Source organism: Diaphorina citri, unplaced genomic scaffold, assembly GCF_000475195.1.
Source record: "Diaphorina citri unplaced genomic scaffold, Diaci psyllid genome assembly version 1.1 scaffold165, whole genome shotgun sequence".
Taxonomy (NCBI): Eukaryota; Metazoa; Arthropoda; class Insecta; order Hemiptera; family Psyllidae; genus Diaphorina; species Diaphorina citri.
The window spans coordinates 161,452-177,341 of record NW_007377602.1 but is presented as its reverse complement, the minus strand read 5'-3'; the positions used below and the strand labels follow the sequence as shown (position 1 = coordinate 177,341).

The 15,890-nt window shown below is 39.8% G+C and overlaps 1 protein-coding gene across 1 annotated transcript in view; it reads left to right on the top strand.

Annotated features, from left to right (window-relative positions):
• The first annotated feature begins 5,939 nt into the window (after positions 1–5,939).
• The window catches only part of LOC113465819, a 54,099-nt gene continuing 44,148 nt past the window's right edge, over positions 5,940–15,890 (top strand). Inside the window, exons 1-2 of the mRNA XM_026820667.1 lie at positions 5,940–6,003; positions 8,540–8,682. Coding sequence (XP_026676468.1) covers positions 5,940–6,003; positions 8,540–8,682 — 207 coding nt within the window. The remainder of the gene's footprint in view (positions 6,004–8,539; positions 8,683–15,890) is intronic.

The following is a 15,890-nucleotide window of genomic DNA, read 5'->3' as shown; positions in this document are numbered from 1 at the left end:
GAAAATGTGAAAAAAATCCCCCAAAAACCAGTTTTTTTGTTTTTTTTTTTTTTGGCTTTATGGTTTTCTGGACAAAATTTGCACCACCTTTTTCGTGTTCCTGGTAAAAAGACCTTTAATTTGATATATGTATGTATAGGTCGACCAGGTTTGGACAAGTCCCTCTATGGGGTCAGACAGACAGACAGACTGACGACACCGAAGCGAATACAACAGCCCGTCCACTACACCTTTTTTATTACTATCGTAATAATAAAGGAAGGACGGGCTAAAAAAGATGAGGAAGAAGAACGAGAAGAAGGAGGTAGAGGCGCATAGTGTGTGGGAGATTTATTGTAGAGAGAAGAGGGAGAGAAGGAGGGGGAGAAGGAGGATTGAGGATGAGGTAGTGAAATTAGCTTAATTTCATGAACAACACGAGTTGTTAGTCTGCTACACCATTTATGATGGAATGTAGGTATGCTGAGTATACGCCAGGTATACCAATAGGTAGGCGAGATCGTTTGGATAAGTCCTTCTATGGGGACAGACAGAGTGACGACACCGAAGCGAATACAATAGTCCGTCCCTTATACTTTTTTATTACTATCGTAATAATAAAGGAAGGACGGGCTAAAAAAGATAAGGAAGAAGAACGAGAAGAAGGAGGGAGAGTCATATAGTGTGTGGGAGATTTATTGTAGAGAGAAGAGGGAGAGAAGGAGGATTGAGGATGAGGTAGTGAAATTAAGTTAATTTCATGAACAACACGAGTTGTTAGACTGCTACACCATTTATGATGGAATGTAGGTATGCTGAGTATACGCCAAGTATACCAGTAGGTATTAGGCGAGATATGATATGTGAGTAGGAGCTAGAGATTCATAGGTGGGTGTTTTGATAAATGCCAGTAATGTACGGAGGCTGTAAATTTTCAAAGTCCAGGATCTCATTCCAACCCTGGAACATGTTGGAGATGTTGACTGATCTGCTGTCACTGCTACAACAACATCAACAAAGTCCAGGATAACAGTGAAGGAGCAAAAATAAACCCCGAGGCCCATTTTAAATACGGTCCTACCTACACCTGTTGGAGATGTTGATGTTGACTGATCTGCTGTCACTGCTACAACAACATCAACAAAGTCCAGGATAACAGTGAAGGAGCAAGAATAAACCCCGAGGCCCAACTTAAATACGGTCCTACCTACAAATTGTCTGTTGTCAATCCTGAGAATCGAATTCGGTGCTTCTACACAGAAAGCAAACATTTCCTTACAGGTAGGTATTTCTAATTTTGAAATTATGAAAGAAACATCATGCCTACCGTACATTATACAATAATCACAAAACAGCCTGTTGAAGTAATTTACAAAACAAGCACGTAGTAAAAGCAAAAAATTACCGTCCGAAAATAAAATAATGAATTCTCATGTGAAAAATAGACTTGAAAACCGCTTTCGACTGCCTCCCTGAAAAGCAGTTCATTCGAAACAAAACTAATCACAAAACAGCCTGTTGAAGTAATTTACAAAACAAGCACGTAGTAAAAGCAAAAAATTACCGTCCGAAAATAAAATAATGAATTTCCATGTGAAAAATAGACTTGAAAACCGCTTTCGACTGCCTCCCTGAAAAGCAGTTCATTCGAAAGAAAATACCTTACATGATTATAACTGATTAGATTACAGGACTTCATATTAGATTGGAAAATTCAATTTCTAAACTTTTGTTTGACGGGGCTTTGAATCCATTTAGAAGGAACTTGAAGCTTCGTGACAGGAATACCTAGAGTTGTTTTACAGGGAGGCTTTATGTTTCCATTTTCCAGACTTTACATTAAAAACGTAAGTGCTCTAGTACATAATGCTATGATAAATAGATAATTATTTAATTATCCATTATTTATTAATTCAAGGTGATCAAAGTTCAAAATCAACCACTTGCTTAATCTAATCAGAACTTCATCTCAGTTCAAATCTCCAAATCCTGATAGAGGTCCCGGGCATTGTTAATATTAGTTAGTACCCAAGTAGGTTAAGTGCCTAAGCTATTTTTTACCTACATAATTGTTTCTCTTACGTCACAGGATTTCCTACAGGGAAAATATATATGGAAAAGGTAAACCCCTTCTTGTTCCCTGTTTTTTAATAGGACGTGAAATACTTTAGCTCAACAGAAGGGAAATATTGCCTGGATTCTATTTATATCCTGAAGGATATGAGAGCTTCTAGATTGCTGCACTAATAAAAAATATGCCCGAACGAGCGAAGTGAAATCCATGGTTTAGACTTGACAATTTTGAATTCAGGCGTTTATTATTATTTTTCAAATTGTGGACCCCGATTTTGCATTTATTAGGCTGTTTTTTATGGCAAAAAAAAAAAAAAAAAGAAAAAAAAAATCTGACTCATGTGTTGTTTGAACCAGGAAGCATCGTGCCTATCTCAAGTAGATTTTTTTTTTTGCGTATTCCATACATGAAATAATTATTTCATACATACAGTACTGCTTGGTCATGTTTGATTCATGTCACGTATGAATCTCATACGATAACAAGTTGGGGAAAAAAAAGGGGGGGGGGAATCTAGAATTTTTTTCTAGATTTTTTTTTTCTCCCTTATCAGATCACACATCAGGGTATGAAATTTAAATTACACTTATGCAGGCCATTTCCTCGCAGGCAAGATGGAACCGGGCCAAATATTTATTCAAAAGGGTCAAACGATCCTTAGTCCTGCACGGGTTTGAAAAGTCTCAACATTTTTACCCCCTATTTCCCCTTATTTTTTTTTTTTTTTTTCCATTTTGGTATTTTTTCTCCCTAAGTATTTATTTATTTGGGTATTTCCCTCGCTCTTTTTTATGTTTATTGCTTTTCACTCCTCGTTTCACTGGGGGATGTTGAACTGGGAATGTGAATCTACCAGCCTGCCAGATTGTCAAGCTACAAACATTCAACATACAACATTGGCGATGAGGACACACTCGTTACCTGCTGGTCTAATTTTATTACTCTTTCATGTCCTTTTTTAATAGTATCTGTTTACTACCGGAAATGTTTTGGGTATAAGAACCAGGTAATGCCCGAAATGTTCGCGTAATAACCGGGTAATACCCGAAAATTACCCGGGTATGAACCGGGTAATACCCGAAAATTACCCCGGTAAGAACCGGGTAATACCCGAAAATTACCCGGGTAAGAACCGTGTAATACCTGAATTACCCTAAAATTATCCGGGTACGGTATTTTCACTGGGAGCGAACTGTTGTTCATCAGGTGTGATTGCCTTTTTTCTTCCCTTGTCTATCTTCTTCTTTTTTTTTTCCAACAACAAAGTTGTTGTATAAATCATACACATGCCGAGATAATATTATGCTGAAACATGTACTAAAATAATTATGCATAAAATGCAGCACATTTTATGAAATAGAATAGAGGTTTAATATCTTTTAGTTTTTGAATTCAGCTACAATGTGTAGCCCCATTTTTGAAAAAGGGGATTGGCAGCAAATTTGTTTTATTGTTATTACGTTATTAATGAAGAGGGTTTGAATGTAAAATTTGTTTTATTATCGCCTGACCATAGTGTAGTCGCTTATTTGACCCTAATGGAGAGAGATTTCGCACTTTCCCATAGCTATAAAGATAACCACAATATTCCCATATTGATCTTTTGAGCATTATTAGCAGAAATCATTTTCCTTATAGTCATCTGATTAAAACACATGGACAAGTTCTTGTTGACTGCACAGGGTGGTGGTCAAACGTCCAAGTTTCTTCTACCACTAGACACTACACAGTTGAGCGAATATGTCGATAGATATCGCCTGACCATAGTGTAGTCGCTTATTTGACCCTAATGGAGAGAGATTTCGCACTTTCCCATAGCTATAAAAATAACCACAATATTCCCATATTGATCTTTTGAGCATTATTAGCAGAAATCATTTTCCTTATCTGATTAAGACACATGGACAAGTTCTTGTTGACTGCACAGGGTGGTGGTCAAACGTCCAAGTTTCTTCTACCACTAGACACTACACAGTTGAGCGAACATGTCGATAGACATTGCCTGACCATAGTGTAGTCGCTTATTTGACCCTAATGGAGAGAGATTTCGCACTTTCCCATAGCTATAAAGATAACCACAATATTTCCATATTGATCTTTTGAGCATTATTAGCAGAAATCATTTTCCTTATAGTCATCTGATTAAATCTTGGAATTATTTTGCACTTATCTTGAGAAGCAACCAAAACTTGCTTATCGTTACGGTTCGCGGTTGTCCGACTTTCGTTATCTGGAAGATCGATCTTCTCATACGTTACGTACGAGATAGGATGGTCAAGTAATTAATAAACTTTCCCATCATGTGCATCGTGCATACATCTCCCTCTTATTTTCTCTTATGATTCATACAACTCCATTTGTCACATTGATGAACCCCTCCCTATTTCCGACCCTGCCCTTCCCCCCTCCAACACAATCCTCACCCCCGCCCCATTGTGCGTATGGAATTTACCAGGGCCGTTCTTAAGTGGGGTACCAGGGCCATCAGTGTCTCGTTCTACGAACGGGGTACCGGCCCCATTTTTCCCCGGCTAGCCTGGGGCTTCTCAAGAGGGCCAGAAGCCAAGAGTTTTTTTTCTCTCTCAAAAAGGAAAATAAGATACGAGTAAAAAAATTGCTGCTGGGAGTCTTTGTTAGACTTATCCCCATGGGGCTAAGTCTGTGGTCGGCCCTGGTCTGCAGACCCCTCACATTGCCTTGCTTCGGACAATTTGATTAATTGTTCCAAAGTGCCGGAAATTAACCTCCAGAGGACTTATACAAGGGGATTTCACTGTCCTTTCTATATCTATAGGCTTTATGTTTTTCCGACTCGAGTTTTGCATATTGGGATTGTGTGTTTTCAATTGACTAAAGTTTTGCTTAGCACCGGGCTAGAAAGGGAAAGCTGAGTGGTCGACAGGGGTTTAGGGCGGGATTACACCTAGGTTCTAACGTCTAGTACGGTTTGCAAAGTTCGTATAACTAATTAACTTTGTGACTTTAATGTAAGTTTCTCATTGTAAATTAGACTACATAGGCAGCGTGAGAAAGACATACCTATTACACAAATTTTAGGTGTTAATTAGGAATAATTAGGAAATAACGAGGAAACCAGGTATTATCCATGTCAAGATTGTCCAAAGTTTGAATCAAGCAATCCAAACCTACTAACCTCTTTAAAATCAACCCTTCCAGCCCAAGCCATCCAACTCTAACTGATCAAAATCAACCAGTACTTACTTAGGTATACAAGAAACCTATAGTAAGCCAGCCATCCAGCCAAATCAGCACATCAGCAGTTCAAAGCCATCAGCTCTGTCAAATCCAACTACCCTCCAGCTCGTCAGACACAATGGCCTATTGGGTACAAGGTAGTAGGTACTTGACTGGAAGGTTTGGTGGCTTTACCATTTGGGCAAAAAATTGATTGATATCACAGCAGAATCAAGTTCCAGACATTTTCCTGCTCAAAGGTCCAAGTGCACGGCCACAACGGCGATCATCGACCATCGCAGAAAAAACTCAACCATTTTGTAACCAACGGTAAAGCGTGGGTATTCTAAAACGGATTTCAGGGTTGCCACCTCAAGGACTTCATCAGGCGCTCTTCCATCCAACCTGAGATATACTGGACAACTGAAAGAAGGAATCGTGAGAGGAGAACATGAAGAAATTAATTTGCTCCACCTTAATCTTTCTTCCTCTGACTGTATTAGGCATTTTATGTCGCATGTCGCTTTTGGTATTCGAAACGTAGCGGACAGACCAATATTCGCCAATGCGTTTGCTTTCCTTGCTGGGATCGATCGATTTGAATTGCCCCAAAATTATCGTTTTTCTTTCATAATCTCCTCACCGGATCTGATATAATGACAGGAAATTCCTACTCCTTACTGTTCTTATCATGCGCTACAAAAAGTCGCGCGTCTACGCTTCCAACATATCCTTGAAGTTCTTTCAAGACTTATGTAACATCCTGTAAATGAGCATAGTTTTCTGCATACTGTTAATTTGCCCGGAGCAGTACTTCTCACTCTATGTACCAGCTTCGTATTTACTTACGCCAAGAGAACTATGTTAACTTTCTGTGTTCTCGTCTTAAAATCAAAGTTTCCAAAGCAAACTAGATGTCTTTGATGCAGAAGTCAGTATAATAAAGTCACGAGGCAAATTGAAAAGGAAATGTATGCAAATAGAGAAAATGCTATGCATGTAGGTCAACTTTTCCTGTCGGAAAATGGGTCAAGTGCAGACTGGAAAACTAAAAAAAAGAAGTAGGAACAAACAGAAAGAAACTAACATTCAAAAGAAACAAAATGGTGGAAAGGATATGCTCTCGTTTTTTTCTCTTAAATCATTGATGTCAACAAAACTCCTGGGGATACTCCTTTCTGCATGAAATTCCACCTATGACGTATGAATAGAACATTAAATGAAACTTTTTAAGTAAGTACCTAAGGTACCCAATATTGAAGTAGTTGTATACAGGGTGACCCAATATTAAAGTAGTTGTACAGGGTGGTATGTAAGGCCGAGAACATCCGTGCTTCAGTTTTGAACTTGAAACCATTCATGATGGAAATTTAAATATTCAATACAATAAAAATTGAGTTGAATTACAACTTTAAATACTTTTCCATATGTTATACATATTTGATCACAGGGATTAATAATACAGCTCAAGAAAACAATAATGGGGGGGGGGAGAATATGCTGAAAAATAGAACCCAGGACCGGATGAGTTGTGTATGCAAATAGAGAAAATGCTATGCATGTAGGTCAACTTTTCCTGTCGGAAAATGGGTCAAGTGCAGACTGGAAAACTAAAAAAAAAGAAGTAGGAACAAACAGAAAGAAACTAACATTCAAAAGAAACAAAATGGTGGAAAGGATATGCTCTCGTTTTTTTCTCTTAAATCATTGATGTCAACAAAACTCCTGGGGATACTCCTTTCTGCATGAAATTCCACCTATGACGTATGAATAGAACATTAAACGAAACTTTTTAAGTAAGTACCTAAGGTACCCAATACTGAAGTAGTTGTATACAGGGTCTCTCTTAAATCATTGATGTCAACAAAACTCCTGGGGATACTCCTTTCTGCATGAAATTCCACCTATGACGTATGAATAGAACATTAAATGAAACTTTTTAAGTAAGTACCTAAGGTACCCAATATTGAAGTAGTTGTATACAGGGTGACCCAATATTAAAGTAGTTGTACAGGGTGGTATGTAAGGCCGAGAACATCCGTGCTTCAGTTTTGAACTTGAAACCATTCAGATGGAAATTTAAATATTCAATACAACAAAAATTGAGAGTTGAATTACAAGTTTGAATACTTTTCCATATACATATTTGATCACATGGATTAAAAATACAGCTCAAGAAAACAATAATTGGGGGAAAATATTTATTTATTTATTTATTTACGGGACTAACCCTTTATACAAAAATGACAATGGAAAAAAAATAGGTACCTAAAACTAAAGCAACAAAGACAACAATCAAATACAGAGAAAAAAAAAATAATACCTAAAATGAAATATAAAAGGAAAGTAAAAAGTAATAAAGAGTAAATTTAATTAATTAATTAAATATGCTGAAAAATAGAACCCAGGACCGGATGAGTTGAACTATACCTATAATTACATAGAAGAGCCTATTGTACAAAATAGCCCCAGCTATGAAATGTAATTAGGATAATAATAACCTATAGATAGAAAAGTATTATGTATAGTCATTTAAATTAAATTAAAAACTGAAGTTCAGGCTGTTCAGGGCAGGTTTACTTTGCTCTTAAAGAAAAGTAATCTTTCATAAAATACTAATAATGACAGTAAAAAATATGGTAATAAAATTCCAGTTTGATTAAATTACTCTCCCATAAAAAAGATCTGATCTTGCTCTAAAAACAGCTATCTGCATCGTAATAAAAATTCTAATCTATGAAAATTTGCTAGGCTTAATTTTGCATTAATCCTGATTAGGTAATATAATTATTATCCTATGTACCTATGTATATCTCGTAGACTTTTTTCTGCTTTGAAGATCTACAACTACAACGCATAATATTATTATAAAAGGTGGAAGGTACTCCTACTCCCTTTTTTATGAAAACCCATAACCTTTGTGATATAGTAAAGAGTCCCATATTGCCTAAGTACCTATGTACCTCCTTTCTTTTTCACTTGAATTTTGTTCAACAAATGTCTACCTACATATGTAGTATAAAATGGCACACATGTAGGTAGTAAAAAGTAGGCACATCACATCGAAATCGTGTCCATAATATGGCAATTTTGGTTTTTTTGATGGACCTCTGTGTTATATGTTTTTCATCCTTTAATTAATTGGCTTAAGTGAAGAGTTACTCCCGAAAGAACTCTCTGAGAAGAAATTCTTTTAGTCCTATGTTGGCAGTATAAATAAGGTACAGGTACCCACTTTTTAATTCATCTATGTTCTTGTCAAGTAACATCTTGTTCTCTATTTGTTTCCAGGTGAATTCGAAAGACTCCTCCATGAGTACCGTCAGAACCAGCTACTCATCTCTAACATCGACCATTTTTACCAAATCATCTATCCCGTACAGCTCAAAAACCACGAGAAAATGGGGATCTCTACCAGAGAGGTAGCATCGAAGGTGAGTAGTACATTCATTTCATCAGGTTCTCAATACCTTTAAGAAATTGCCTTTAACGCAGATATGCCCGGTAAAGTTTTTGATTTTGCCCAGCCTCGCGCGTCGACGGACTATAGTCAAGTGAAAGGAAAACCTATTCGAGTAAAGAAAAAAGCTGAAAAAATGTCGACCAACTATTGCTGAGGAAAAAGGAAACACCTTTAAAGAAAAGTCAAAATCCGCAAAGTGACCCAGAAAAAGGTGTCTGTCAATAGACTGCTGAGAGAGAGGAACTTAATAAAAAGCGAACATAAATCACTTTTCACCACAGTACCGGGATTGGGTATTGCATATTAGTAATTATGGTCGCGCATTTCCATCAAAATTGGCATACTACCAAATGGGATTCCAGACAGGGGGGAAGACTTGCAAATGGGAGGGTTTCCATTCAGGAAGAATATGGGATACCCTATTGAAAGCCAAGTACTTGTTGGCAATTAGGAGATTTATGTGCGTTCTTTCTCCCATTAGTTTCTTTGTTTCCGACCAAGACATTATCAAGTTTGAGGAATCTGCTGCTATGAGTAATGGGATTCTTTTTCATCCCCATCTAGTACTGAAGACACATCATTGGTGAAGAGTCAGCAGTATTTAGGTATTTATTTATTTTTTTTTACCGTGAAGACGTCTCATTAGTTTCTTTGTTTCCGACCAAGACATTATCAAGTTTGAGGAATCTGCTGCTATGAGTAATGGGATTCTTTTTCATCCCCATCTAATACTGAAGACACATCATTGTGTCAGCAAGGTGAAGAGTCAGCAGTATTTATTTATTTTTTTTTTTTTTACCGTGAAGACGTCTTTATTATCACAAGTTCAAGGAGATTTAAAAGAGAACTAACACCAACAAGACTTCTTGTTAGTTCTGAGTTATTGTAAAAGATCCACAGACAAAGAAACCGACAAACTAAAGGAACTAAAAAAGGAGATTTAAAAGAGAACTAACACCAACAAGACTTCTTGTTAGTTCTGAGTTATTGTAAAAGATCCAGACAAAGAAACCGACAAACAAAAAGGAACTAAACTAGGTTCTAACGTCTAGTACGGTTTGCAAAGTTCGTATAACTAATTAACTATGTGACTTTAATGTAAGTTTCTCATTGTAAATTAGACTAAACAGGCAGCGTGAGAAGGATATACCTATTACACAAATTTTAGATATTAATTAGGAAATAACGAGGAAACCATCAGGTATCCATGTCAAAATTGTCCAAAGTTTGAATCAAGCAATCCAAACCTACTAACCACTTCAAAATCAACCCTTCCAGCCTAGGCCATCCAACTCCAACTCAGATGGCGTCTGATCTGCATTTGAAATTCTACATGAATACATGGGAACATAAGCTTTCACTTGAAATTTCGTCGACTTCCTCTCTTCTCTAAACCAACTTTTACACACCTTTATAAGTCTGCAAGAGTTAAGTTTCAGACAAGGAACTTGAATTTTCTGAAACCAAACTCTAAAAACCCAATCCCTCCCTTATTCCACCTCACCACACGTGCTAAGCATTCGAGAAATACTGCTTCTATACTTTTCATAATGAAATTATGTTCTCTACATGCAAGGTATTCTGAAACCAAACTCTAAAAACCCAATCCCTCCCTTATTCCACCTCACCACACGTGCTAAGCATTCGAGAAATACTGCTTCTATACTGTTCATAATGAAATTATGTTCTCTACATGCAAGGTACATAATTCTCTATCATGTAGGTACATTATGTATCGTGTAGGTACATTAAGTTCACCGTATTATGCAGGCAAAAGTATTATCTTTTGACTCCAAAGTTCATGATAAAGTTTCCTCTGCTTGCTCTCTGGGTATACAGAGTAGATAGGAAAAGTCGTTCTAAAAGTTCAAAGGTTTTAGGAAAGCTTAATTCAATTTTTTTGACTTCCCTGATCCTTGGAGGAAAGTAAGGCTTTTTTGTACGCCGCGCTTGTATATTATGTACCTATATGTAGGCTTGTCTGGATGAACGAGTGAAGTGAGCTCTAAGTTTTAACTCGATGATCTAACTATGCAAAGCTTAATTCAATTTTTTTGACTTCCCTGATCCTTGGAGGAAAGTAAGGCTTTTTTGTACGCCGCTTGTATATTATGTACCTATATGTAGGCTTGTCTGGATGAACGAGTGAAGTGAGCTCTAAGTTTTAACTCGATGATTTTTCATTTGGTTTGTCTGACCATTCTTATCTACAATCTATATCTATCTATGTACCAGGTACCTACTATTATAGTTACCTTCCCATCTACCCAACTTTTCTAGCTATTAGGCTGTCGGGACCAGAGGTTGTTGTCTGGATGAACGAGTGAAGTGAGCTCTAAGTTTTAACTCGATGATTTTTCATTTGGTTTGTCTGACCATTCTTATCTACAATCTAATATGTATATCTATCTATGTACCAGGTACCTACTATTATAGTTACCTTCCCATCTACCCAACTTTTCTAGCTAGGTTAAAGCGATGGCTGTCGGGACCAGAGGTTGGTAGAGTATAGAGATCCAATTTAATACCCAGGTACCTTAATGTCCAACATGAAAAATCCTCCCCCTCCATTCCTCTCTAATTTCAATTTTGTGGTTTTTCAATATCAACTTTTCTTCTTCGTCCCTTATTCTTCCGCCCCTTCCCCACCCAATATAGGTTGCACACCGCCCTTTGACCCCTATTGGGCAACCCACCCCGCACCCCCCTTGCTCCTTGTAGCGTGCACCCCAGAGTTTGGTAAGGCCGCAGTCACCGCATGTGTTCCACTTTTTCGCTTTTTGCCCCTTGTCCGAGTTTTGTATGTATGAGGCGCGCGGGTGGCTAAAAGGAAAATCGTGCAATTTCCCCCAGCATAGTTGGGCGAGGACTACAAGAGCAAAGGGAGAGGAGAGTGGATGACGGATGGGTGGAGAAAGAACGGACGTTTCTTGGTCAGCTAAAAGCTCATCGTAAGTATAGTTACCTTTTTCAAAGCTGTCCAATCGAGCCAGCACCTTGGTCTGAAACTCGCTGAGCACTCTCTTCACCATTTCCACCCTCCCCTCCTCCTTCAACACGAACAGAAACGAGTTTAGCCGATTCAATTCGGACAGCATCCATACAGACCGGTGAGAATCGTAGAACGCATGCGCACGGTGTGTCTCTTCTCGCCCATCTGATGAGAGACATACTACGGGATGGGCACGCTACGACACAGACCACATGCATCTAATGTAGCGCTTCTTTCGTCGCTTAGAAATAAAAAAGGCGGTGAAACACTCTTTTTTTAATGAAGGTAGACTCTTCTCGCCCATCTGATGGGCGGTGTGTCTCTTCTCGCCCATCTGATGAGAGACATACTACGGGATGGGCACGCTACGACACAGACCACATGCATCTAATGTAGCGCTTCTTTCGTCGCTTAGAAATAAAAAAGGCGGTGAAACACTCTTTTTTTAATGAAGGTAGACTCTTCTCGCCCATCTGATGGGCGGTGTGTCTCTTCTCGCCCATCTGATGAGAGACATACTACGGGATGGGCACGCTACGACACAGACCACATGCATCTAATGTAGCGCTTCTTTCGTCGCTTAGAAATAAAAAAGGCGGTGAAACACTCTTTTTTTAATGAAGGTAGACTCTTCTCGCCCATCTGATGGGCGGTGTGTCTCTTCTCGCCCATCTGATGAGAGACATACTACGGGATGGGCACGCTACGACACAGACCACATGCATCTAATGTAGCGCTTCTTTCGTCGCTTAGAAATAAAAAAGGCGGTGAAACACTCTTTTTTTAATGAAGGTAGACTCTTCTCGCCCATCTGATGGGCGGTGTGTCTCTTCTCGCCCATCTGATGAGAGACATACTACGGGATGGGCACGCTACGACACAGACCACATGCATCTAATGTAGCGCTTCTTTCGTCGCTTAGAAATAAAAAAGGCGGTGAAACACTCTTTTTTTAATGAAGGTAGACTCTTCTCGCCCATCTGATGGGCGGTGTGTCTCTTCTCGCCCATCTGATGAGAGACATACTACGGGATGGGCACGCTACGACACAGACCACATGCATCTAATGTAGCGCTTCTTTCGTCGCTTAGAAATAAAAAAGGCGGTGAAACACTCTTTTTTTAATGAAGGTAGACTCTTCTCGCCCATCTGATGGGCGGTGTGTCTCTTCTCGCCCATCTGATGAGAGACATACTACGGGATGGGCACGCTACGACACAGACCACATGCATCTAATGTAGCGCTTCTTTCGTCGCTTAGAAATAAAAAAGGCGGTGAAACACTCTTTTTTTAATGAAGGTAGACTCTTCTCGCCCATCTGATGGGCGGTGTGTCTCTTCTCGCCCATCTGATGAGAGACATACTACGGGATGGGCACGCTACGACACAGACCACATGCATCTAATGTAGCGCTTCTTTCGTCGCTTAGAAATAAAAAAGGCGGTGAAACACTCTTTTTTTAATGAAGGTAGACTCTTCTCGCCCATCTGATGGGCGGTGTGTCTCTTCTCGCCCATCTGATGAGAGACATACTACGGGATGGGCACGCTACGACACAGACCACATGCATCTAATGTAGCGCTTCTTTCGTCGCTTAGAAATAAAAAAGGCGGTGAAACACTCTTTTTTTAATGAAGGTAGACTCTTCTCGCCCATCTGATGGGCGGTGTGTCTCTTCTCGCCCATCTGATGAGAGACATACTACGGGATGGGCACGCTACGACACAGACCACATGCATCTAATGTAGCGCTTCTTTCGTCGCTTAGAAATAAAAAAGGCGGTGAAACACTCTTTTTTTAATGAAGGTAGACTCTTCTCGCCCATCTGATGGGCGGTGTGTCTCTTCTCGCCCATCTGATGAGAGACATACTACGGGATGGGCACGCTACGACACAGACCACATGCATCTAATGTAGCGCTTCTTTCGTCGCTTAGAAATAAAAAAGGCGGTGAAACACTCTTTTTTTAATGAAGGTAGACTCTTCTCGCCCATCTGATGGGCGGTGTGTCTCTTCTCGCCCATCTGATGAGAGACATACTACGGGATGGGCACGCTACGACACAGACCACATGCATCTAATGTAGCGCTTCTTTCGTCGCTTAGAAATAAAAAAGGCGGTGAAACACTCTTTTTTTAATGAAGGTAGACTCTTCTCGCCCATCTGATGGGCGGTGTGTCTCTTCTCGCCCATCTGATGAGAGACATACTACGGGATGGGCACGCTACGACACAGACCACATGCATCTAATGTAGCGCTTCTTTCGTCGCTTAGAAATAAAAAAGGCGGTGAAACACTCTTTTTTTAATGAAGGTAGACTCTTCTCGCCCATCTGATGGGCGGTGTGTCTCTTCTCGCCCATCTGATGAGAGACATACTACGGGATGGGCACGCTACGACACAGACCACAGATGGGCGAGAAGAGCCAGCTAACTTGTCATCACAGCCAGAAACTCACTACCAACACTTCACGTGAGCTCACGTGAAGTGTTGGTAGTGTGGTTCTACTTACTCTAACATGGTAGTTCTTGTCATCATAGCCAGCTAACTCTTCTACTTTGCACTCTGTGATCCCATATAACCGATGTAATACCAAGATCACTTGTGCTAAGTCCACTCGAGGGGTGATGTCAACTCCGGGGGTGAGAACGGTGGTCATACTGGCCTCCTAGTGCGAGGGTTGAGGGTTCGATGACTCCGGCCTGAAGGGCTGGGGATGCCGCTGTGACGAAAAGGGTCCTTTAGGCTTTAGTGCAAGGGCGCTCAACCTTTTTTGAAGGCGGGCCAAATTTTGGATACCAGATCAGGCCGCGGGCCACATGATACGTTTGACTGTGTGGTTGCTTGTACAAAGCTCTTAACAATAATACTCATAACAATAATATTAGTATGAAACAAGGTTTTCTGTTAAAAGTCCTAACTTCAAGTAAAAACACTTGTTTCAAACAAGTGTATTTATTTATTTAAAAATCCGCCCCGGGCGGGAATCGAACCCGCGGCCTAGCGCTTACAAGGCAGACGCACTACCAACTAAGCTAACTAGGCTGGCTCACTTCCTCTACATTAATCCAGTGGTAACGCGCTTGCTTGCCACGCAGAAGGTCCCGTGTTCAAATCCCAAATTTGCACTCGTATTTCGATTGCAAATATTTGGACGGGTTACGCCGACCTTGTCTGTACACGGGAAAAGGAGACGTAAATAATAATAATAATAATAATAATAATAATAATAATAATAATAATAATAATAATAATAATAATAATAATAATAATAGTAATACCTAGTAATAATAATAGTAATAGTTAGGACCTCATAAGCATTGGAGGTGCCATTTTACCTCGTGTTCCCCTATTTTATTACATCCGAGTTCTGTCCACGAGTACCTGAGGTACAAACGTGTACCCTTCAGGTTAAACACCCTGTATGTACGTACAAACGTACATGTATAGATGTATACCGAGTTATGAATTGTTTAGCTGAAGGATATATTCATGCAGTCTAAACTAACCAGAATCCCATTGTGTAGATATTGAAGATCAGGGATTTCCAACTTCCATGAGTATGCGGGCCACATGCTACATTAGCAGGTACTTCGCTGGCCACATACACAGGTTAGCAGGCCGGTATCCAGGATTTTCTTAAATGGGGGTGGATGCTCCAGATTTTCGGAGTCCAGTCCCCATAGTAAAAGAGCATGAAGCCCGAGGGGGCCCATCCTAAAAGCATCAGGGGCCACATGTGGCCCGCTGGCCGCTAGACTAGTTGGAAATCGCTGTTGTAGATATTCCCAAGATCCCTGAGTATTGTATTATGTAATATTGCAGATACATAGGTATGTACATAGATGTTCCTGGAGAATCTGTAGTATGTTTTCTATTGTAAAAAACATGTTTTTTTTTACAAATAAAATAATAATAGAATATTGAAGAATTGAAGCAAGAAAACTTGAGGTAATAAATCGGGGAAAATGAGATAGAAAATAAGAGAGAGAGAGAGAGAGAGAGGAGGAGGAGAGAGAGAGGAAGAGAGAGGGGGAGGGAGAGAGAGGGGGAGGGAGAGAGAGAGAAGCGAGAGAAGGAGAGGGAGAGGGAGAGAGAGAGATAGAGGGAGGGACGAACAGAGAGAGAGGGACTCGAGGGTGTGTGAGAGAGAGGGTGGGAGAGGGAGAGAGAGAGAGGATGGGAGG